Raw genomic sequence first — 22,913 nt, 5'->3', positions numbered from 1 at the left:
TTATAAATGTGTAGTTATATTTGTAACTGAGATGTACGAGTTACTTATCTTCAGAAACGATGTATCTGGTAGAGACGATTCTAGCCGCAGATTCCCTAACGTAGAATTATCCCCAGGTGCGAGACGGGATCTGGAATTGTTTTGCCCAGCATCCCTGCGTGCCGGAGGGGGGGGAGCAACATCACGCGACTCCGCCCGGACGTTGTCCGCGTATGCGACGTCAGCAAGGTCACATAAGTCCCACCCCGGTGCGCCTACGTCAGTTTTCTTCGGAGAACTTTTCCACACCACAACGCGGAGCCACCAGACAAAAACTGGGAGAATTTAGGAACAGTGTGCGAAAGAGCGGAAACATAGAAAAGGAATGGTGAGGAACACCACCATAAGAGGCTGTGCCAGACACGGCAGCACATAAGGGCAGGGAAAAGAATAAAGAAGAGAACACCGCCCTGAACAGCAACCCTGCCAGTACTGAAATAGCCCCCCCCTAGAGACAAAGAACATATGAAAAAATGTAATAACGTGTAGCAGGACTACAACTCCAATCAATAACAATGAAGGGGAACCAGTCCAGGACAAACAAGGAACGGCAAAACTTCAAGACAGCCCCAGCACAGAATGTGACATCCCCCATAAGGAACAAGGGCAGAGGCCCGGCCAAAAGACCCCAACCCAGAGGGCAGCAGAGAAGCATGGGGACCAGAACCCCTAGCACTGAAAGGAGGAAAAGGGGAGGGGAGGTTTGAAGGTAGCCCCAACCTGGAGCAACCAGAGCTTAAGGGCACAGAAGCTCCTATAAACCTATCCTCCAATGACCAAAAGGGAGGAATCGGAACAAATAAACAGGACGAACATTCTGCCAAAAAGAGCGAAAGAATGCAATCAGAGAAGACATAGCCATCCACAGGAAGGCGAGTGCAGAAGACCAAGCCAAAGGTCCTCGCAGAATGGGGAGTAAGGGCAGGTCGTGAAGGAATCTGCAGCTAGAACCGTCTCTACCAGATACATCGTTACTGAAGGTAAGTAACTCGTACATCTGATAGAGACTACTAGCCGGAGAATCCTTAACGTAGAATAAATACCCTAGCCATACCCAAGGGACCTCACCCTCCTGGACGCAACAGAGTCCTACAGGGGACGAGTCCAACAGGATGAAGAGCCCTGTCTCCCCAGGCAAGGGGGGAAACCCCCTCATCCAAAAGACCACCGACCCCAAAGGAGACTCGGGAAAACAAGAAAGAAGCCGCCCATCCTCACTTAACAGGAGAAACAAGGGCAAGAAGAAAGGAGGGTAGAGTACCCTACGCCCACACAGGGTAAAAGAAGCTCCACTCAAGGCCCATGGAATGGAGAGGAACAACAAGGAAGAAGAGCAACCTAGAGACTCAAAGGAGAAGAGGTAGAGCAAAGGCAAGCCCCCTCCCCCCCCACACCAGGAACGCACCCAGTGAAGAGGGCAGCAGAGCCTATCACAGCCAGAAGGCAACAGACCAGACAGAACGGCGTCGGCAGCAATAAGCAGGCGGAAGCAGAAAGCGCAGCCCGAGGCCAGCCCGGAAGAACCGTCCAACGCTCCACAGGAACAGACTGCGCCTGAAAGAGGGACAAGGAACTCAAGAACCATCACATCCCCCAAGGGAGGAGAAGTAGAACTGAGGGCATGGCCCACTGGAAGAAGCGGACAAGGCAAGGATGACCGTCCCACTAAGCGCCAAGAAAGCACAACGGTGCAGAAAAACAGTAGGTTGGCTCCAGCAAGCACAGCCAGTTGCAGAGAACACCATGGAAAGATGCTCTCAGGGCAAGCCAGACGCCAGCCGAAGACAGAGAGCAGGAAGGCAAAGAAGGGCCCTGATACGCCCCAGAGGGGAGTCAGCATACACGGCCCAAAAAGAAGTAGAACCACACAGAGCTACGACAGCAGGCCAAACCAGGCACGACCCCAAGCCATACCAAGCTATCGGCAAGAGGATTGCACCTGCAACATACCATAATGCCACGGAGAGCAGAGGCCCGTAGGTGACCACCTCTCCCCAGCACATAACAGAGCTATATAACAGCTACCACTACCCCACACAGGGCACATTACTTCCCAAGATATGGGATCCCTCTTAGGAAAAAGACTTCCGAAGCAGAGGACAACAGAAAAGACCTGCGGAAAAACCCACAGAAGGCTTGTCAAGCAGCCAAAGAGAAAGAAACAGAAGGACTAGTCTCAGGGCCAGCATGGGTTAGAAAACCCAAAGCAAAAACACACAGTCAGGAAGGGCCGGCCAGCAGCCAACAGAACCACAGCCTGAACAAGGAGGGCTCGAATGCACTTAAAGCACAAAGAACACACAACAGGGGAGACCCGCCCCAACGGTAGAACACCTCCCAAAAACCAGATCAACTTACAGGTCACTGAGGGGGAGGAGGAGGAGGAGGAGGCCGAAGCCCCGCCAAAAACCTCTGAATGGCCGAATCCGCAGGGGCGTGGAATAAAAGGGCGCCATCGAAAGGAAGGTCCACCAGCCATTGTTGAACGTTCTCCGGGAACACACTGTCCCGAAGCCAGGCATGGCGACGAAGTGTGACCGAAGAAGCCATGGCACGACCAAGAACCTCAGATGTCCAGAGCGGAGCACAGAATAAAGGCAGCCAGCTCCCGGCCATCCAACACATGGTGCCTCAAATCAACACTGGCACCCCTCTTGAGAAGTGGCAGACATAAGGGACTCCGCCGAGTCCCACAAGCAAGAGGTGGCCCTAGCCAAAACACACAGTGTTAAGGGCCCGCAGAGGTGCACTGGTTGAGGTGAATATATTTCGCCCTCAGGAGTCCAGCCAGCGGGCCTCCCTTGACAGGGGAGACAACAGCAGTGGCAGGGAGTGAAAGGCATTCTTCAAAAGAGGGCCTCTGGTAGAGGGGTGGAGGCAAAGACACGCGGTGCCGGATGGTGGCGGTGCAGAAGATGTTAGGGCGCCGGGTCCCCCATGGCGGGACGGCCCCAAGACCCCAAAAGAGAAGAAGAAAGGAGCGAACCCTCGAAGGGAAGCAGCAGCTCCCTACCACCAGAGCCATGATGAAGAACCTCCAGAAGATGATCCACAGGGAAATGGGCAGCTGGGTCACCGATGCACAAAATTCCCACAACCGTGGAAACAGTGCAAGCGGAGGCCGCACCCGCTTCCGTAGGGCCCCGCGGTGGGGAAAGCAGCTCCTCAGTAGGCGACGGCTGCAAGCTAAAGCGGCTGTCCCCAAAGCCAACCAGAGGAAGGAAGGGCCAGGTCCGAAAAGGAGGAAGAGGGACCGAGGAGTGGGGGATCTGCGGCGCCTCAGGCGAAGCCCGCAGCCTCGTTGACTGAGAGGAGTCGCCCTTAGATAACATCATGGAAAATGCCACGACGCAGCGGCCCGTCTTCGGCGAGGATGAAACCAGCAATCGCCGAACCTCTGGAGAAGAGAAGGCGTTCGAAGAAGAGTCCACAACCCGACGTCGGCCTGGCGCCGTCGAGTCCGCAACCTGAGGCAGGACATAGTTGTCATCTGGTGCCAAAGGAGATGCCGGAACAAACTCCGCCACAGCGCACAAAACCTGGGCTGGTTCGAGCCGGGGCGGAAAGGGAATGGCGCCGACTCGACCTCCGACGAGGCAGCCGCTGTTCCCACACACACGCAATAAGCGAAAGGCCTGAACAGGCCCAGAGCACGAACCGGATCAGCGCTGCAAGCGGAAAAGGAAACAAGCATTTACAATGCAACGGTCTCGCCTTTGCAAAAGTTAGAGCTATTGGCATTGTAAATGACAAAATTGTTATTTATGTGTTGGTTTTGAAAACAGATAAATGGCATTGTCATTTACAATGCCAATAGCTTAATCTCTCGCAAATGCGAGACCTATTGCATTTGCACACACACACACACACACACATACAGAGCCACACACACACACACACAGAGCCACACACACAGAGCCACACACACACACACAGAGCCACACACACAGCGCCACACACACACAGACAGAGCCACACACACACAGACAGAGCCACACACACACAGACAGAGCCACACACACACACAGACAGAGCACACACACACACAGACAGAGCCACACACACACACAGACAGAGCCACACACACACACAGACAGAGCCACACACACACACAACAGAGCACACACCCACACACAGACAGAGCACACACCACACACACACAGAGCCACACACACCACACAGACAGAGCCACACACACACAGAGCCACACACAGACAGAGCCACACACAGACAGAGCCACACACAGACAGAGCCACACACAGACAGAGCCACACACAGACAGAGCCACACACAGACAGAGCCACACACAGACAGAGCCACACACAGACAGAGCCACACACACACAGACAGAGCCACACACACAGACAGAGCCACACACACACACACACAGAGCCACACACACACAGAGCCACACACAGAGCCACACACACAGAGCCACACACACAGAGCCACACACACAGAGCCACACACACAGAGCCACACACACAGAGCCACACACACAGACAACAACACACACACAGAGCCACACACACCACACACACAGAGCACACACACACACACACAGAGCCACACACACACACACAGAGCCACACACACACACACAGAGCCACACACACACACACACACAGCCACACACACACACAGCAGAGCCACACACACACACAGACAGAGCCACACACACACACAGAGCCACACACACACACACAGAGCCACACACACACACAGACAGAGCCACACACACACACAGACAGAGCCACACACACACAGACAGAGCACACACACACACACAGAGCCACACACACACACACACAGAGCCACACACACACACACACAGAGCCACACACACACACACAGAGCCACACACACACACAGAGCCACACACACACACAGAGCCACACACCCTCACCCCGGGGAGTCTCCTTATTTACAAATGGGTTGTTCGAGGCACCCACCAACTCCCAGAGCTCAACCGTTGCTTCCCTCAATCTTGGTCAGCCACACGCCCATCTCTGCCCAGTAACGCCCCAGGGAACAGAGTCAAGAAAAAACTATCACAAGCAGGGAACAGAGGCAAGAAAAAATGAGCACAAGCAGGGAACATAGGCAAAAAAAGACTATCACAAGCAGGGAACAGAGGCAAGAAAATCGAGCAAAAGCAGGGAACAGAGGCAAGAAAAGTGCGCACAAGCAGGGAACAGAGGCAAGAAAAGCGAAAAATACCAGCCGGCTTCCCGCTGCTGCTGCTCTCCTCCTCCTCTGTTGGTGCCTGGGCCCGCTGTGCGCCACGTTGGTGCTGGCGGTGCCCTTGTTATGTTTACTCTACCTCTCCTAATGAATATTGTGACGTCCTATTTTGTACCATTTCTCTCATGTAACATAATTGGTTCTATTGTACAGCGCTCTGACACCTTCGGGTAAAGTCCGCTCTATATAAAAATGCATTAAATAAATAAATAAATAAATATGCTCCTTGCACGGAACCCTTGCAGCTCGAAGGCCTGTGCTCTCCTGTAGGTCGAGTGTTGCCCTGGCAATGATTCAGTTTAAAAATAAATTGTATTCAGTCACCGTTCTGGAGTTTTACCAATTCCAAACAAACTTATTTCAGTGCTCTTATTAGCTGTAGTCTGTTTATAGTTATCCTGGCAAATAAAAAGCATTTTGAACTGATGGCAAAGTACGAGGGAGGGCCTACCTCGGCTGACGTATTCGAGCAGTGAGCCCCCAGCGGGTGGGCGCCGCTCGCTTTCCTAGGCTCTTGGAGCTACTGGAGTGTCCGTCCCCCACAGATTGGCAGCTCACACTGCGGCAGCTCGTGAGGGCGAGTGCGCCGGAAAACTGCTGAATGTTTCCAGGGACCAGGCGGCGGAAGGGGGCAGTAAAAGCAGGCAGAAGGAGGGTAAGAGTAAGGAAAAGGGAGCGGCCAGGAAAGGAGGAGGAAGAGGGAGGGGCGGGGTGAGAAGGACAGGGAAAGGAGGTACAGGAGAGCTGGAAAGGAGAGGGAGAGGAGAAAGTAGAAGAGGGAAGAAGAAGAGAAAACAAGAGAGGAGCGCTCCATACGACCATGTTTCTCCGAGGTGAAGCAGAAATGCCTCGGAGAAACGCCCCGTCATTTTCGGATTCGGGGGGGTGTTTTTCTTTCTCTCCTCTTCCCATTGGCTGGAATGTAAAATTCCAGCCAATGGGAAGAGGAGAGAAAGAAACGAAAAAACACATCCGAATCCCAAAAAGACGGGGCTTAAATGGACAGACGCCCCTCTCCTCCAATGGCTAGCCTCCGTTTAGGAAGCCAGCCAATGGAGAAGAGGGGCGGGTTCAAGCCCCACTCTGAAAAACATATGATCTCCCCAAGCGCAGCCTACGCAGGCTGAGACCTAAAAACTGAAGTATTGCGCCGGGTTGGGACTTATGTGACCTCACTGACGTCACGGCGGAGCCGCGTGATGCCCAGCATCCCGGCGCGCCGGGGGGATGGCAAAAAATTTCTGGATCCAGTCTCACGCCAGTGGTTAATTCTACGTTCAGTAATCTGCGGCTAGTAGTCTCTATCAGATAGTTGTATATTACGTATTAGGAAATCCTGCAGCAATAATAATTGTGTATTCTATTTCATGAATGGCACTTCTACTACAGCAAAGGAGCAGAGGTACCCTGGAAAGTAAGCATCGCCCATACTCCACCACTTATCCATGCAAAGTGAGACATGACTGGTGGTGCACCTCCTCAGATTAGAGGGTCTAGAAATAGGCAGTATAGAAAGTGTGAGAAAGTGCCTCTTAACATGGTTAGCCCCCACTTTTTACCTGGAAAAGGATGTGGTTCCGATTGAAAGTTGACAGCGTTCCTGCCAACAATTGGCACTTCAGACCCCTAGTGAATGCTAACCTAGTGAATGCTAACCTAGTACCTAGGGCATTAGGACTGAAGAGGGTCCCTAGGGACACCTCACCAAAGCCATGCAAACTGCCAATGCAGCCTGCATGTCTTTGTGCAGACAAAAACAACAAAGTTGGCATGGTACACAGTCTGTGTGCCATGCCAAGCAGCACTGCCTAAGGTATAGGTAAGTCACCCCTATAGGAGGCCTAGGAAGCCTAAAGAAGGGTGCACTCCATCCCAGGTGTGTGCATATCTACAAGAGTAGTTATGCCCCTACAATATTTAAGTCTATGCTTAATATTGAACGTGCCAGCGAAGCCCCAGAGAGTACATGGTACAAGAAAAATGGTAACCGTTTCAAACTGCTCATAGTATTGTGTTCATAGAACTGAATTCAAAATTCCTAAGTCATTTAAAACCTCACAACATAGAGGGATAATTCACTGTAATTTAATATTGCATCACAGACCGAATCAAACAAAACATATGAAAATTGAACTTAATCAACATTGGTATGTATTAGTGCTCAGAGAAAAAGGGGAGGAGGGTGAGTGCTCAGGGAAATTTGAGTGATTGTGCAAAGGAACAGAAAGGCAATGTGGATTAAATACATCAAAATAATTTAGAACCAATCCGGTCTTCAAATAGACTAAACAAAGTACAAAATACACATAACAATCTAGGCTCCCCGAGATTCATTCTGGAGCTACTGATGGTTACTTAGCAACCGTTACCTGACTATAGGGGTGTACTATCGGCATCCATTTCTCAAGTAAATTGGATTGGTTTCCCTCGTGCAAGAGCCAACCAGGCCCACAAATACAGCCAGATCGTTCATGCTGTACCTAATGGTGCTCCTCCCCCTCCCGCACTTTTTTCTTCGAGTCCTGATAAAGACCCCCATAATAAGGATGAAGCAACCTTTATGATTACAAGGGTCGAAACGTTGACGGCATATTTAAACGTGGGCAACAGAGATATGTAATCTGGGCCTAGATTGTGAATTATCCCTCTGTTAAATGACTTAAGAATTTTGAATTCAGTTCTATGAACACAATACTATAAGCAGTTTGCCACTGTGCCCATTTTTCTTGTACAATTTTCTACAGAGTCCAGTGGTCCTACGGGTTACCCCATTTTGAATACTCACAGAGAGTACATGACCTGGAAACCCGATAATTCGAGTTCCCCCAGCACCATGATGGCTTTACTAAACCCAGGAGAGTTTGGTACCAAACAACTCTCCTCAAACCTACACTGATGCCAGTGTGGGATTTATTGTAATGTGTACCCAGAGGGCACTTGAGGTGCCCCCTGAAAACCTACCATCACTGGTGTGGTCTGACTGGCTTTAGGCAGCCAACCACCACCAGATATGTTTCTGGGTTGAGAGCCCCTGCTCTCAGAGGCCAGAAACAAAGCACATCGTAGGCAGAGGTGTCAAATCCCCTCCCCTCGGATGCGAACAGTTCTTGAGGTTAGCTTCAAAGGCCTTGCCGCCTTTGTAATGCAAGCACATTTCTCAGGGCCCACCATCTTGAAGATGGTGGGACTTATCCAATCAGGGCTAGGGCTAAGCCCCCCTTTCAGAGGAGGGTGGCATAATAGTGGGTGTAGACTGCCCAGGTAAGAGAGCCATTCGTCCCTACTGGTCACTCCCCTGTAACGCCCCTAAATCTAGTATTTAGGTGGCTCCCCCAAACCCTGAAATAGATTCCAGACTACCTAAGAAGAGCCAGACACTAAAGCATTGCACCAGCAGAGAAGACTGCAGAAACCAACTGACTTGGAGCCAGCCCTACCGGCATGTCTGCAGCCCTCGACGATCCTGCACCAAAAGATAACCAGTCGTGCAGCTTAGCGACCTACAAAGGCTTGGGTGGACTGCCTACCTACTCTTTTGATCACCTCAGGACCTACGTACTAGGAGTACCATTCACTAGGGACATAGAGAGGGTGCTAAAGGTGTTGCCAAGTGGGTAAACAATTGTATAGTCTTTAGGGAAACAACACTGGTACTGGGGACCTGGTTAGCTAGAACCCAGTACACTTCAGTCAAAGATGCATCAAATACTCTGCAAAAAGTGTAAGGGAACTGCAACAAGTACCCAGCTTCCTACACCTCACATATAATAATATGCACCCCATCTTAGAGTTATAAGGCCGGATGTAGTGCACGCACCATTTCTCGCAGCCAGCAATGGCAGTCTGCATGAGTTTGGTGGAGGGTCCCTTAGGGTGGCACAATACAGGCTGCAGCCCTTAGAGCCCCTTTTTTAGTACCCATGCCCTAGGTACTAAGGGTAACATTTACTAGGGACTTATAGAAGTGCAAAAGGTCTTGTCAATTGGCAAACAAGGGAACAGTTGTCTTGTTGTAGGGAAAGAGAACTGATGCTGGGGACCTGGTTAGCAGGACCCAGTGCACTTTAGTCAAAATTACATCAAATACCAGGCAAACAATGGGGGTGACCATGTCACAAACTGGCACTTTCCTACACTGAAAAACTGTTCAAAGTTGGTCTTCTCACACTTGCAGGGTTTAGTACTTCAGGGCAATGTTTTATCCCAAGGAAAATCTCACTTTGAAAGAATGAAACTAAGTTTTGAAGAGGAAACGTTCTGTGGATTGCCCATCAATGCAACTCGTGGCTTCAAAGGGCACTGGGTGATTTGGCATTAACACTAGGAGAAGTTCAGCATTAAGAAGTGTCAATCCACTTAGACCAAGGATTCGGGAAAAGAAGGCCAAACCTCCCAGCTCCATCTATAGTCTGATACATGTGTGAAAAGAAATACTTCAGTCACTTAAAGAAAACACTGAGGGACACACATGCTTATGGGGTGCAATCAAATAGGTTTGCCAGCTGAAAGTGCCCATTTCCTTTACTTTCATGGAGCTGAATGATTCCCATCAAGTCAGTATGAAATGAAATTAAATGAAATGAATGAAATGAAAATAAATTTATAAAGCGCGATTGCTGCCCAGGGGCGTCCAAGCGCTAGGAACCAGAATAGAAATAACGTGACGGAAGTAACTTGCTGAGATCACTGAGGGGTGTTAAACAGAAATGTCTTTAGCTGTTTTCGGAATGAAGAGAGGTTGGGGTTGGATCTAAGATGAAGAGGGAGTGAGTTCCAGGACTTGGCGGCATTGTAAGTGAACATCCTGCCGCCTGACCTTGCCTTTTTTTATTCTCGGAGCTATAGCCATGAAGGCCTGGCTAGATGGGAGGTTTCTGCTGGGTTGGTACTGTTTGACTAGGTCGCGGGTGATCATAGGACCTGTGTCCTAAAAAGCCTGATGGGCGATACACATGGCCTTGAAGATGATTCTCTGGCGCACTGGTAGCCAATGCAGGCTGATCAGTCCAGCTTTGGCTGATAGTCTGCGTGGAAGCTGTAACAGTGTGCGGGCCGCACAGTTCTGCACTATCTGTAGTCTACGCAAGGTGTACTCCGGGGCGCCAAGGTAGAGGACATTGTTGAAGTCCAAGTAGAGTTGCTTCCTTTTTCTTTTTTCTTTTTTTATCAATTAGGTGTGACTATTACGGGCACAGGACTAAAATTAATCTGTGATGGCACCCCTAAATAGGAACATTTTAGCACCGTCTGTGATTGTGATTATCAAGACACTTCTTTTGCAGTTTTCTATGAGATACCCTATAAGCCAGAGGATGGAATAGATATTATGATCAATCAATCTCAGATGTCTCATTAGAGCAGCTTTGAAGAACTCAGACAGAGTGTCATGTGTCTTCTGTAAAAATAAAAAAAAAGACTTCAGTTTCCTGCGCTCTCCATTCTGACAGTCTTATGAAAGTTAAATGCAAAGACTGATGAAGGTTGCAAAACCAAACTTGGGTGACAAAAGTACCCACAGAATCACACAACGAAGCTGTGCATCTGCATCCTTTTCACCAGGCACACATCCTTTTTTTTTTATTTATTTTTTTTATTTTTTTTCCTTTTTTTTTTTTATTGAGAAAATTCAGGGCAACTAAAGAAAACCACGTACATACATAACTTACCAAAGTACAAATCAGATATACAAAAAAAAAAAAAAAAAAAGTACACAAAACAGCAAAATATAAGTTCAACCTAATCTGACAATAAGACATGCAACTAACATATACTATTAATAATACTAACTTAAATCTCATCATTATGATCCTTACATTCTTACTCATCTATTTTCTCTCCATTTCTTTAACGGGGCCCATATCTTCAAACCCAATTCCCTCATTCTTCTTCCTTTAAACTCGTATAAACATTCCTCACTATTGTGTATTCCCAGCAGTTTAGTAATCCACAGCTGGAAAGTGGGGGCTACCGGATCTTTCCATCCAGCCGAGATTAGAATCCTCAGCACAGCCATGGAGATAAAGATAAAGGCTTCCGCTTCATATTCTAATCTTAGACTAGCATCCCTACCGATCAAAACCATCGTAGGGGATAAGGTAATCTGTTCCTCTAACAACCCTGTTATAAATCTTTCAATTTCCATAATGACCGGATTCATATTCTGGCATTTATAAAACATATGGGGTAGGTCTGCTGGTCCTTGATCACACCTGGGGCATCTATCATTATCCCTCTTACCCCATTTATACAATTTGGCAGGTGTATAATATAAATTAAAAATAGTTTTATAATGCTGTGCTTTTAAATTTGAAGCTCTTAGCACCTTTTTATTCATTGCAAGAACATAATCAATATCCACATCTGGATCACTAATTCTTTCCGCCCAGTCAGATTCCACTCGCCCGATATCATCCCCCAAACCTTGGAGAAGATAGCTGTAGCCAATTTTTATCTTCTTACCACCATTCCTCACATATTTCAGAATTGGGTTAAGCTCCTGAATCCGAATCCTAGGTCTAACAGCCTTAACTGTTTCTTCTAGCTGTCTATATAGAAACCATTGGTCAGTTGGTATACCAAATTTTTGTTGAAGCACATCAAAGCCCAAAATTCCATCCTCTACCATAACATCGCCAAGACACTTAATCCCCGCTTCCTTCCATCGCTTACTATTTCTATTCTGCCCTAGATGCTCAAAAGGTTTTGCATGCCAAATATCTGTAATACAATTAATTTTCGGAATCTTCAAATATCTCTTTACTGCTTTCCATAAACCCCAAGCACTCATCATCAACCTACTCCCACTCCTTTTAAAATACCTATAGTTTATTTCTCGAGTAAGCAAACCCACTGCTTTTCTGCCAACTAATAATTCATATATTGTTGGAGTTCTATCTAGTATTTTTAAGACCTCATTATCATCATATTTAAACAGAACATTCATTTGTAATATAAGACAAACCCAATGATATAATCTCAAGTTTGGTGCCGTCAAACCCCCACCTTCCAATGGAGCTGATAGTCTAGCTAAAGATCTTCGAATTTTCCCATATTGCCATAGAAATTGTGAGAAAACTGCTTCCAATTTCCTAAATACACTTTCATCTATCAGTAAAGGTATGGCCCGGAAAAGATACAAAATTTTAGGAAACAGACATCTTCAAAACGTTCACTCTACCGATTAATGATAGATGTAGGACGTCTACTCTTCTCAGCTCTTTATCTATTGATATTATCAAGGGTACATAGTTCTCTTGTACAATTTTCTCCACATTCGCGTTAATCCTCACCCCCAAATAAACTGCAGAATCCACATAGCTTCGATCAACCTTATATATATTCTTAGTGCTGATTATTATAGTTTTTCCTTCATTTAGCTTGTACCCCGAATGAGACCCAAAAGTTTTAGCTAATTGAATCAATTCTGTCATGGCCATCTGTGGGTTGGTAGTTGTTATCGCCAAGTCATCTGCATAGGCCAATATTTTAGTGGCATGACCATTGAGTTTAACCGGAGAGATTTGATCTGAAGCCAGAATTTTTCTAATTAGTGGATCTATGTACAGCGCAAAAAGTATAGGGGAACAGGGACACCCCTGGCGCGTCCCTCTCCTAATAACCACTTCTTCTGACTGTAACCCCATAGTTGTAATTCGGGCTACCGGATCTTCATACATGGCTTTTATAGCTTTCAAACATTTTCCTCCGAACCCTCTACTGAGCAAAACCTCCCATAAGAATTTCCAAACTACTCGATCGAAGGCTTTTTCAGCGTCCAGGAGAATCATGGCCATCTCCTTCCCCGTGGCAGCTGACGCATCGAACATGGAAATTGCCCGCGAGATGTGATCCGTCGTACCTCTTCCCGGGACAAACCCATGCTGCCAAGGAGAGACAAGTTGTCCAATGACTCCTCCCATCCTCTTCGCCCACACCTTTGAATACAGTTTAGTGTCTGCATTTATTAAAGAAATAGGCCTATAAGACCCTGGATTATCTTCTGGTTTACCTTTTTTATGGAAGACCACGATATTAGTCAGTTTCCATGAATCTGGAATCTTCCCTGAACAAACTATTCCATTAAAGAGATCTAGAATTATAAGCAATAATTCCTCTTCTAGAGTTTTATATAACTCAATAGGTATCCCGTCTGGGCCTGCCGCTTTACCTGCCGCAAGTTCTTGTAACGCAACTCTGATCTCTTCAGGGGATATATCTTTCTCCAGCTGCTCTATATCCCTTTCCTCTAAAACTGGATAAGGAATTCCGAAATCTAGTCTAGATGGTATCTGGCTGGCCTCTTGATCATATAAATTTTGGTAAAATCTTTGAAAAACCCCCATTATCTCACTAGGCTCAGTGTAACCTATTCCATTCTCTTCCAGCTTCTTTATGTTATTCTTATTGAGATCTTGCCTTATGCGCAATGCCAACACCCTGCCAGCTTGCTCTCCTGTCTCATATCTTTTAGCTCGCGATGTCTGGTATTCTCTGGTCTCTTTTTGCGTAAATATTCTTAGAGCATCCCCTTTAATCAGCGCAATACTTTTAGCTGTTTCCCTCCCATCATTACCTAATCTTATTTCTTCTAAATGCCGATTTTCTGATTCTGTTAGCTCTAAGAGGAGCGTTTCAAGTTTCTTTCTGTCCTCCTTTCTTAATCTTGCGGAGCAACTAATGATTTCCCCCCTTAAAGCTGCTTTAAAAGTTTCCCAAACCCCATTCCTGGACGAACTATATCTATTTATTTCGAAAAACTCCTTTGCCCACTGTTTTATATGTGTAACAAATCTTTCATCGTTTAGAAGTTTCTTTTCAAAAGTCCATTTGGTTGTCTTTTTAGCTACATTACATACTCTGTATGTCAATATCAAGGGGTTATGATCTGAGATCAATCTTGGCATTTTGGCAATTTTAACCTTCCCTAATTCACCCGTAGAGATAAAAAAATAATCTAACTTAGAGAATTTCTGAGCTGGAAATGAAAAGTATGTGTATCCTGGGTCTCCAATAACTTTTTCCGACCATACATCAGACAAACCATGCGACACTATAAGAGAGCTTAATGCTCTATACACCTTCTGTTTACGTCCTTTGTAATTGTCTTTTTGACTCCAATTTACCGAAATGTTTAAATCGCCACATAACACTACAGGGGTACCCCAGTTAGCCATTTCCTCCTCCATCAAATTGAACACTTCTGGGTCATCCTCATTTGCACCATAAATTACCCCTAAAGTAATGCCCAGCTCCAGCTCAACCAAGGCCCATCTACCTGAGCCATCTGTTTTGGTGCGTCTCGCTCCCCCCAGATTACGTTTCCCTACAATAGCAACTCCCCTTGTAGTTGATGTTTGGGACGAGCAGCCTAATAGATTATAACCAGGGATACTCAATAAATTCCTTTTAGCCCAGGGTAAGTGTGTTTCTTGGATACAAGCTACATCAATATTGTTAAACTTCACAAATTGATTCAGTCTCTGTCTCTTCTTCCAATCATTTAAGCCCCCTACATTAATAGTGCATATCCTAATGTCTGACATTATTATCTTTTTTCAATTCCAACCTGATTGTATACACACATCTATCAAACCCATCCCGAACTGGTATTTGGCCCTTTTTCATCTCAATATTTTTTTCTCCCTTTTTCCCCACCCCCACCCCCCCTGCCCTCCCCTTGAACCCCCCGCTCCACCCTTCCTCCCCTTCAACACTCTTGCCCCTCCCACCCCTTCCCCCCCTCCTCCCCTTCCTCCCCCTTACAGAGGCGCTCAGACCCAGTGGTCTGTGCATGTGATGGTTGCAGTACTAACTGAAGAGATTCAATATTAACCATCATGAACCCGTAGACCCGTTTACCTCCCTAAACCTATGTGCCACCTACACCAGCACCAGCACCTACACCAACACCCTGTACAATTCTATCTAGTCACATCCATAATACAGCCATCGTACAACCACAGTGCAAAATACAGTCTAAGAGCTTTGAGAATCAAGATACTCTTTTGCTTTGACCTCCGAGGAAAAATACAGGGTTCTGCCCCCATTAATTACTTTGAGTTGTGCCGGATTAATTAGATAAACTTGCATGCCCTTGTCCTGAAATGGTTTTATCATCTGCCTGAGCCGCCAGCGTCTCTCCACCGTGACATGACAAAAATCCGGTCGGACAAAGAAAGAAAAGCCATCAATATTCTTTTTTGAATCCGGTCTTGCTTTTTCTGAAATTGCCTGTTTCAGATTAAAATTACCCAGAAAGATTAAAATCGCTCTGGGTTTATCTCCCTCTTTAGCATTCTTATGAACTCTAGCGGGGGTACGATGTGCTCTCTGTATCTCCTTCGGCCAATCCCACCCCTTCAATTCAGTGAAGGCATGCTCAAAAAGTTTTATCACGAAGGCTCTTGTGTCCGTATTTTCTGATCCCTCCGGTATTCCAAGAATACGTCGATTATTTTGTCTCGCTCTATTTTCCAACGCCTCGAGCTTCCACTGCACGTCAATCAGCTGCTCACCTTGCTGAGCCACTTTGTGCAAGGTAGTAGTCGTTTCTGATTCTGTCGTCACAATTCTTTCCTCAAGATTAGTCACCCGTTCTCCCAAGTTCGTACATACTCTTGCCAATTTCCTTACCGCTCCTTGTATTTTCCTAGCTGCTGCTTGTGACTTACGGCTCTCTTGTCGAGCCTCTTCTCTGTGCGCCAATATTTCTTGATGTATTACCTCCAGCAGTGACATCTGTGCTAGATCTCCACCAGGGCTCTCTATTAGTGGATTACGCTGAGGCTGATCATGTCTCTGACCGCGTATTCCAGGTCCTATACTAGATTTTCCAGCTGATGTTGAGGGTAAAGCCTCTTCCCGATCAGGGTCACTTTCTGAGGCAGAGCCACTTTCCTCTTGATCCAAGCTCCCTTCATCTTCATCCGACCATTCCCCTCCCTCAGAGAGTGAGAAGAAGGCCTCGCTAGGAGCCTCTTTTTTATCTTCAAAAGTTTCTGTATTCTCTGCAGTTTCTGCACTCTCCTTGAGCTCCTGCTCCTGCTCCTGCTCCATTCCCCCCTCCAGCTCCTGATTTGGGATTTTAGTGGCTTGTTCTAGCACCGGCATAGTACATATATTAGGCTCGGGTTGGGATACAGATTGAATAGAGTTTTCCAGATTTTCAGTATTCTCCACTCCGTATGGCAGCACATTACCGCCCTCCTCTTTGTTTATGGAGCCCATCACCTGACTCTGAAGACCTAAGACCTGTACACCCGTCATTTCCTCCTTCAAATTATCTTTCTCTTTGGACCCTAATTCAGAGTCCTCCAGCGCATCGCCAATAATCTCCTTGTCTTTCCTTATCTTTTGAAAGATGTTCGTAATTGGGGTAGTACCGTGACTAGCTTTCGCCACTCCTTGCTGTGCTGCTTTTTTAACCGGGGATATTGGACTTTGAATTTTCCTTTTCATTCCATCTCCCCCTTTTTCCAATGTCAGCCCTGCCTGCTCCGCAGCAGCTTTCCTTTTTGCAGCCGCTTTGGCTGCAGCATTCATTTTAGGAGCCATTATCAATTTTCTCCTCTCTTTAACACCAAAACCCCCCTTACCCGCAGCTTCAGAGTCCTGATCGCTTCCCTCCTCTTCTTTAGGAGCTTCCAGCTTGCTCCGTAATCCTTTAGGCTCTCCTTCCCCCTGAGGGCTCGTTTTCTTCTTTGCTCTCAGGAGCTGTTGCCGAGATCTGTGAAGCAAGCGCCGTCCTCCTCGCAAGCTCCGCTTCCAATCGGCAAACTCCGTGAGCTCCGCGATCAAACCTCCCCCTGCTGCGCCTCCTGACGCAACCCTCCTCGCAGTTTGTGTCAGCTCCCGTAGGAGCCGCCTTAGCGGTCGATTACAGGTAAGGGGCATACGGGGCATACGGCAAGTTCACAATCACCGTTTTTTCTTTCCGGAGCAAGGCCTTTACAAACCGCAGGGATACACGCTCGTATGTTTGTACAGAAACTGGATGCTGAATGCAGGTTTAAGCAACGATGCGGGTCAAATCATCTGCCGGCATCTCTTCAGTCGTGCTGCCGTTCAGCCGTCCAAGGCGGCCGCCATCTTGCCTCTCCCAAGTAGAGTTGCTTCCATTAATAATGTGGAAACTGAACACACTTGCTAACATTCACACAAGATGAACAACAGGTGCAGACATAGTTCTAGTTCCAACCCAGACAACATTATATAGCCAGATAAATTTGAACACAAACGTCATGAATGAAAATAAGGTTGTAACAAGAAAACTTCACAGCTCCAAAAATCCTAGGAACTTATCACCGAGAAATTCTGAATACAGCCATCCCTCCTTTAAAAAGCAGTGCACAATATGCAATGTACAGAGCTGGCCTTTTTAAGAAAAGTAAATTACCTTTGATAACCAATTGCTGTACAAGATTGGTCTGTTGAGAGCCTTCTCCTTCTCCACATTTGGGAAATGCTTCAGTGCTACTACATTTATGTTCTCATCCGTCCAATGCCTTTCTTCATCTTCGACAAGTCTAAAACATATTAATGTTTAACATCAAATGTCAATACAAAATGAGACCCAACAAAAGAAGCTTTGGTGTACATCATGTTTTTTAATTAGAACAAACTAAAGTTGTGACAAAGGAGAGTAGAGGGTGGCAGGATTTTTCTTTTTTTTTTTTTTAGGAGTACAAGATGGTTAACATGCACCAGCCACCCGTTTTAAAAATCATTGGAGTTTTTAATACACAGTCTGCTCTTGTGTAATATATGTATTCTTAAAGGATTCAACCAACAGATGTCTTTTTAATACTTTTTATTTTTTTTTACTTAAAAATATTTTTCGTTTTATCACTAAGTATACATTTTTTATTTTCTACTTTTAAAATTTTTCAGTTCAACCCTTCTTTCCTACTATTTTCTATTGAATATTCCAGCTTCATCGCTTAGGACAGGGTGTGCAGCAGTTGACCTATAATAGAGGAATTGTGAGGCAAAAATCTGAAACCACAAAAAACAAATTCTTAGGGCCATACTAGAATCAAACTCTCCAGGACAAGCCCGTAGATTCACACACAAACTGGGTCATCTTCTGATAACTAATCGTCTCTCCGGCAGTGTTTTGATAAGACCTTAAGAAAACCTGAGAGGGTTGGTTCATCATTACAAGAAGGCCTTTTTCTCAAACGCTTACAGTGGAATAACAGGCTTAATGAGGGTTCAATAAATTGATGAGAACATTCAATTCCATTCTCAAGAATTATTCACACCCTCTGCAAATAAATGGATTATGAATATCTCAGCTTGCAAGCTGCAGCAAATTAGGAGTAATTGGTCTTGGTACTGAAGTGGATCAACACTTTGCTCCACATGCAGAATCTCCCATGTCAAACTGCGGCACCAAGATCATTATCCGTAGGTTATGACAGAATATGTTTTCTTGCGGTCTGGAAATTCAGTGCTGTCTGTATAGAAGACTTCAATGTAGCTGGAAAGCTGGAAGACAGTTCCAGTACCTTCAATGCATCAAAACCAGCGCCAACACCACCAAGGAACTTTTCAACATTGTTAAGGAATCCTCCAACCTGGCTGCCAGAAAAAACAATATCACACACTCACAGGAGTTGTGTGACAACCTTCCCCATGTCTTCCAAGACAAGATCGCAACCATATTCAGAAACTTCAAACCCAAACAGACACATATGGACTTCCTTGACAGATACTTCACCCCCATAACACACATGAACCCCACACTTGCAACCTGGAACATTCTCTCCACCCGGGACACCACTTCCACCATGAAATCCATCCACTCGGGAGCTCCCACACATCTATGCCTGCATCACATCTTCAACCTCAGAAACCAAAGGATCGGAATGAGAAAGTGCATCTTTTTGCATGGTTAGCCCCCATTCGTCACCTGGGTTTGATGTGGTTTTAATCGTAGAGCACAGGGTCCCTGCAATCCAGTTATTCTGTGTCAATGCTTCTTCCCTAAAGACATATCCCCAATTGGTACGTCCGCCCCCGGTAAATCCCTAGTAAGTGCTACAGCTCTACATGCCAAGAACAGATGCTTTCAGGGTAAACATAATCCATTCAAGGCATGTGTGCTGCAGATACACATGCTTTGCATAGACTGTATAGTAGTACTCTCCGAAAGCGGTGGATAACCAGTGGGTGTTGCGGTGGATAACCAGTGGGTGTTGCAGTTATCTGAAAAAGTGTTCTTGGGGGGAGGAGCTTCGCGCGTATCCGAGATGGCCGCGTGAGCACAGGGCTCCCGAGAACCCTCGCCGCCTCCCGCATTTATCCTGGACAATATCCTGATTTGACGGAAGATCATTGAAGACCAGCCCGGCTGATTTACTAGCAAGTTCCAGGATCGGAATCGGACGTCGGGTCCCCGAGTTACGCCATCCTGAAGTTTGGGGCCTTCTCCATGGGACAACCTGGGCCTTGAGTAGTGGCTTTACCCAGATCGTAATTCAACAACGGCTGGCGGGGATCAACTCACAGCCTCACTTCACTTTCGGTTTCGTTTCTCCTGCACACCGTATCCCCTCTGCGGGTGAGGGCTGGTCGGGCTGGCTCCTATGCCAGTTCATTGGGCTCGGAGCTAGCGACAGTTTGGCTGTGGATTCAAATTGACTCGTCTCTGCCTCTGGTATTCTTGCGGGTGAATTCTAAGGAGCCATTTGGACCAGATCCCAAGCTTCCCTTCGGGGCACCCGGCTCGCCATGACGGGCAAGCCCGAGGGTGAAAAACGGAAAGTCAAGACCACCTTCCGAGGAGGCTCAGCCCAGACGAATGTCATGGACCGCTACACACTTTCTAAAGGATCCCCCGGTGGCATACCTAAGACCCGGGAGGAGGCTGTCGACGATCCTGTGATGTCGGAGGACTTAACGCTGCAGGATGTAATGGGCGCCATTGCTGGTATCAAGACCTCTATTGGACAACAGTATGAAGCCCTGGCTCTGAAGCTGGACACGGTGGCCATTGATGTCAACCTAATTAGAACTGATTTGGCCAAGACGAACGAGAAGGTGAAGTCACTTGATCTAAAGACATCCAGCCTCACAACGGATGTGTCCGACTTGCAAACAGAAGTGCGCATCCTTAGAACTGCTAATGACTTTTTTGCTCGTCGCTTGGAGGATTTTGAGGGCCGTGCACGGCACAACAACGTGCGTATTATTGGGGTCCCGGAAGACTCCAGTTCACTCTACTGATCTTCGAGTAGAGGACCTTATCCTCAATCATCTCGCACCCAAGGGCTTGAGCAAATTCTTTGCTATTGAACGTGCACACAGGGTGCTGGGGGGTCAGGCAAAGCCCGGTTTTCCCCCCGTCCGATTATCGCACGAATCTTCAACTTCCGAGTCTGTGCAGGGGTGCAGGGTGGGGGGGGGGGGGGGAGTTGTGTTGGGAACATTGGGGGGAGTGGGGGAAATGTGTTGGGTTGTTCGTTTTTTTTTCTTTTTCTTCAAGGCAACAAACTATTACTATTTCGGACATTGGTGTGGTGCTCGTTCTGAGCTGGGAATTCGTCGTGGGTTTGGATGGGGGGTAGGGGATTGAGGGTTCTGTGCTGGAATGTGAATGGGTTGGGTGATCGGATAAAGAGAGGGGTGGTTATGCAGCTTTTGCGGCGCCTCTCGCCCGACGTTGTACTGTTACAAGAGACACTTGATTGGGAATACTTGTTACGCTCTTAACAGACGGGGTTATCGTCTTGCTGCCCATTCTGGATTTAAGTCTAGTTCTAGAGGGGTGGGTGTATTGCTTAAGACCTCACTCCCCCTCGAGGTTGATGATGTGGTTCTCGACACCAGGGGTTGATATGTAGCACTTGTGGGGAGGTGGGAGGGACAAACAGTTTCGTTGGTGTCGGTCTATGTTCCTCCTGGCCTACAATCCACAACATTTGCAGACTTGGGGCGGATGGTTCTGGGTCTCTCGGAGGGTGTTTTGATATTAGGTGGTGATTTTAACTCCGTCGTCTCCGGCAGAGCGGACCGCTATCCACCCAGAGACCTTACTGCTGCTCAATCCTGGTTGGGTGACTTCCTGGAGACATTGGGGCTTGTGGATTGTTGGCGGCTTATGCATCCGGACCAGACACAGTTTACTTTCCACTCGGGTAGTCTTTCTAGATCTAGATTGGATTATATCCTAGTGCCGGCTGCCCGGTCCCCTTCGATTGGAGAGATTAGACACCTGGCTCGGGGTATATCAGACCATTCCCCTCTCTGGTTTCATTTTAATTTGAACATAGGCGCTGAAGGGAGGGTAGCCCCGATTAACCCCTGGTATCTTCTTAACCCCAAAACCCGCACTGAATTGATTAAATTACTAGATTTGTATTTTGCTGAAAACGTGAGTTCCGTGTCCTCGCCTGTTTCGTTGTGGGAAGCTTTCAAGACTTATCAGGGGACAGGTCTCGTCTTTGATTGGATGTGCTAAGAAATGTAAGAATGAGGCAATTGTTCGTCTCGAGACAGAAATTACTGAATTAGAGACTACATTGGAGCGAGATGTAACTCGAGACGCATTGCATATTCTCCACCTTAAGCAGTTGGAATATAAAACTTTGGTTACTGATGCGGCCAAGATGATGAGTAGGGAACAGCAGGGGCGGTTGTATGATGTGGGTGACAAAGCGGGAAAATTGATTGCCTGGCTGGATAGAAAGGAGAGAGCGAGTCGTGTGGTTCCTGTGATTGAGAAATTGGATGGTATGCGTGTGACAGACCCTGTTGAAATTGTTGAATGCTTTGCTGATTATTTCCGAGAGGTGTATACCTCGGTGTCCGACAGGCGCGAGGAGGATTCTCAATCGTTACTTAAAAATATCACACTTCCTTGTTTGTCAGAATCGGATCAGGACTGTTTGGATGCCACGCCCTCGGTGGATGAGGTAGCTCTAGCGATGCGCTCTATTCGCTCTGGCAAGGCTTTGGGTCCCAATGGCCTCCCTATCGAATTATATAAGCTACGACCTGATACGCTGGCACCTTATCTTCGAGATGTTTTTGGCTGCGCGAGAAAATGGCTCCCTCCCGCGAGATCAGAGTCTTGCGACCATTGTGGTAATCCACAAGGAGGGCAAGCCACGGGATCGTTGCGCGTCTTACAGACCTATTTCGCTCTTAAATGCGAAGCCTAAGATTCTTGCCAAGTTACTCGCTAATCGTCTGATTACGGTGATCAGCGACCTGATTCATCCGATCAGTCAGGCTTTATCCCTCGTCGCAATACGGCATTGAATTTGCGGCGTTTGCATGGTGTTCTCGCGAAGGCCCAGACGTTGCGCGAACCGGCCATCTTGGCGTCCCTGGACGCCACAATAGCATTTGACACAATTGAATGGTCGTATCTTTGGGCCGCACTCGCCAAGTTTGGTTTTGGCGCTGGCTTTATTAGTTGGGTCAAACTCCTGTATGAAACGCCACTGGCGCAGGTAGTGGTCAATGGTCGGGTCTCCATGCCTTTTGCTCTTGGGAGGGGCACACGGCAGGGTTGTCAGTTATCCCCGCTTCTCTTTGCTCTTGCGTTGGAGCCACTTGCTGCTTGGCTACGGTGGGAGCCCTCAATGAATGGTATACGTTGGACTCCGGACTTTGAAGATCGT

At 47.2% G+C, this 22,913-nt stretch overlaps 1 protein-coding gene across 1 annotated transcript in view; it reads right to left on the bottom strand.

Moving 5' to 3' along the window:
- The window catches only part of DYNC1H1 (dynein cytoplasmic 1 heavy chain 1), a 1,596,152-nt gene that overhangs the window by 1,009,308 nt on the left and 563,931 nt on the right, over positions 1–22,913 (bottom strand). Inside the window, exon 43 of the mRNA XM_078660192.1 lies at positions 17,678–17,807. Coding sequence (XP_078516318.1) covers positions 17,678–17,807 — 130 coding nt within the window. The remainder of the gene's footprint in view (positions 1–17,677; positions 17,808–22,913) is intronic.

The sequence above is a fragment of the Lissotriton helveticus genome, chromosome 9, assembly GCF_964261635.1.
Source record: "Lissotriton helveticus chromosome 9, aLisHel1.1, whole genome shotgun sequence".
Taxonomy (NCBI): domain Eukaryota; kingdom Metazoa; phylum Chordata; class Amphibia; order Caudata; family Salamandridae; genus Lissotriton; species Lissotriton helveticus.
This window is presented reverse-complemented; position numbering and strand designations above follow the sequence as displayed.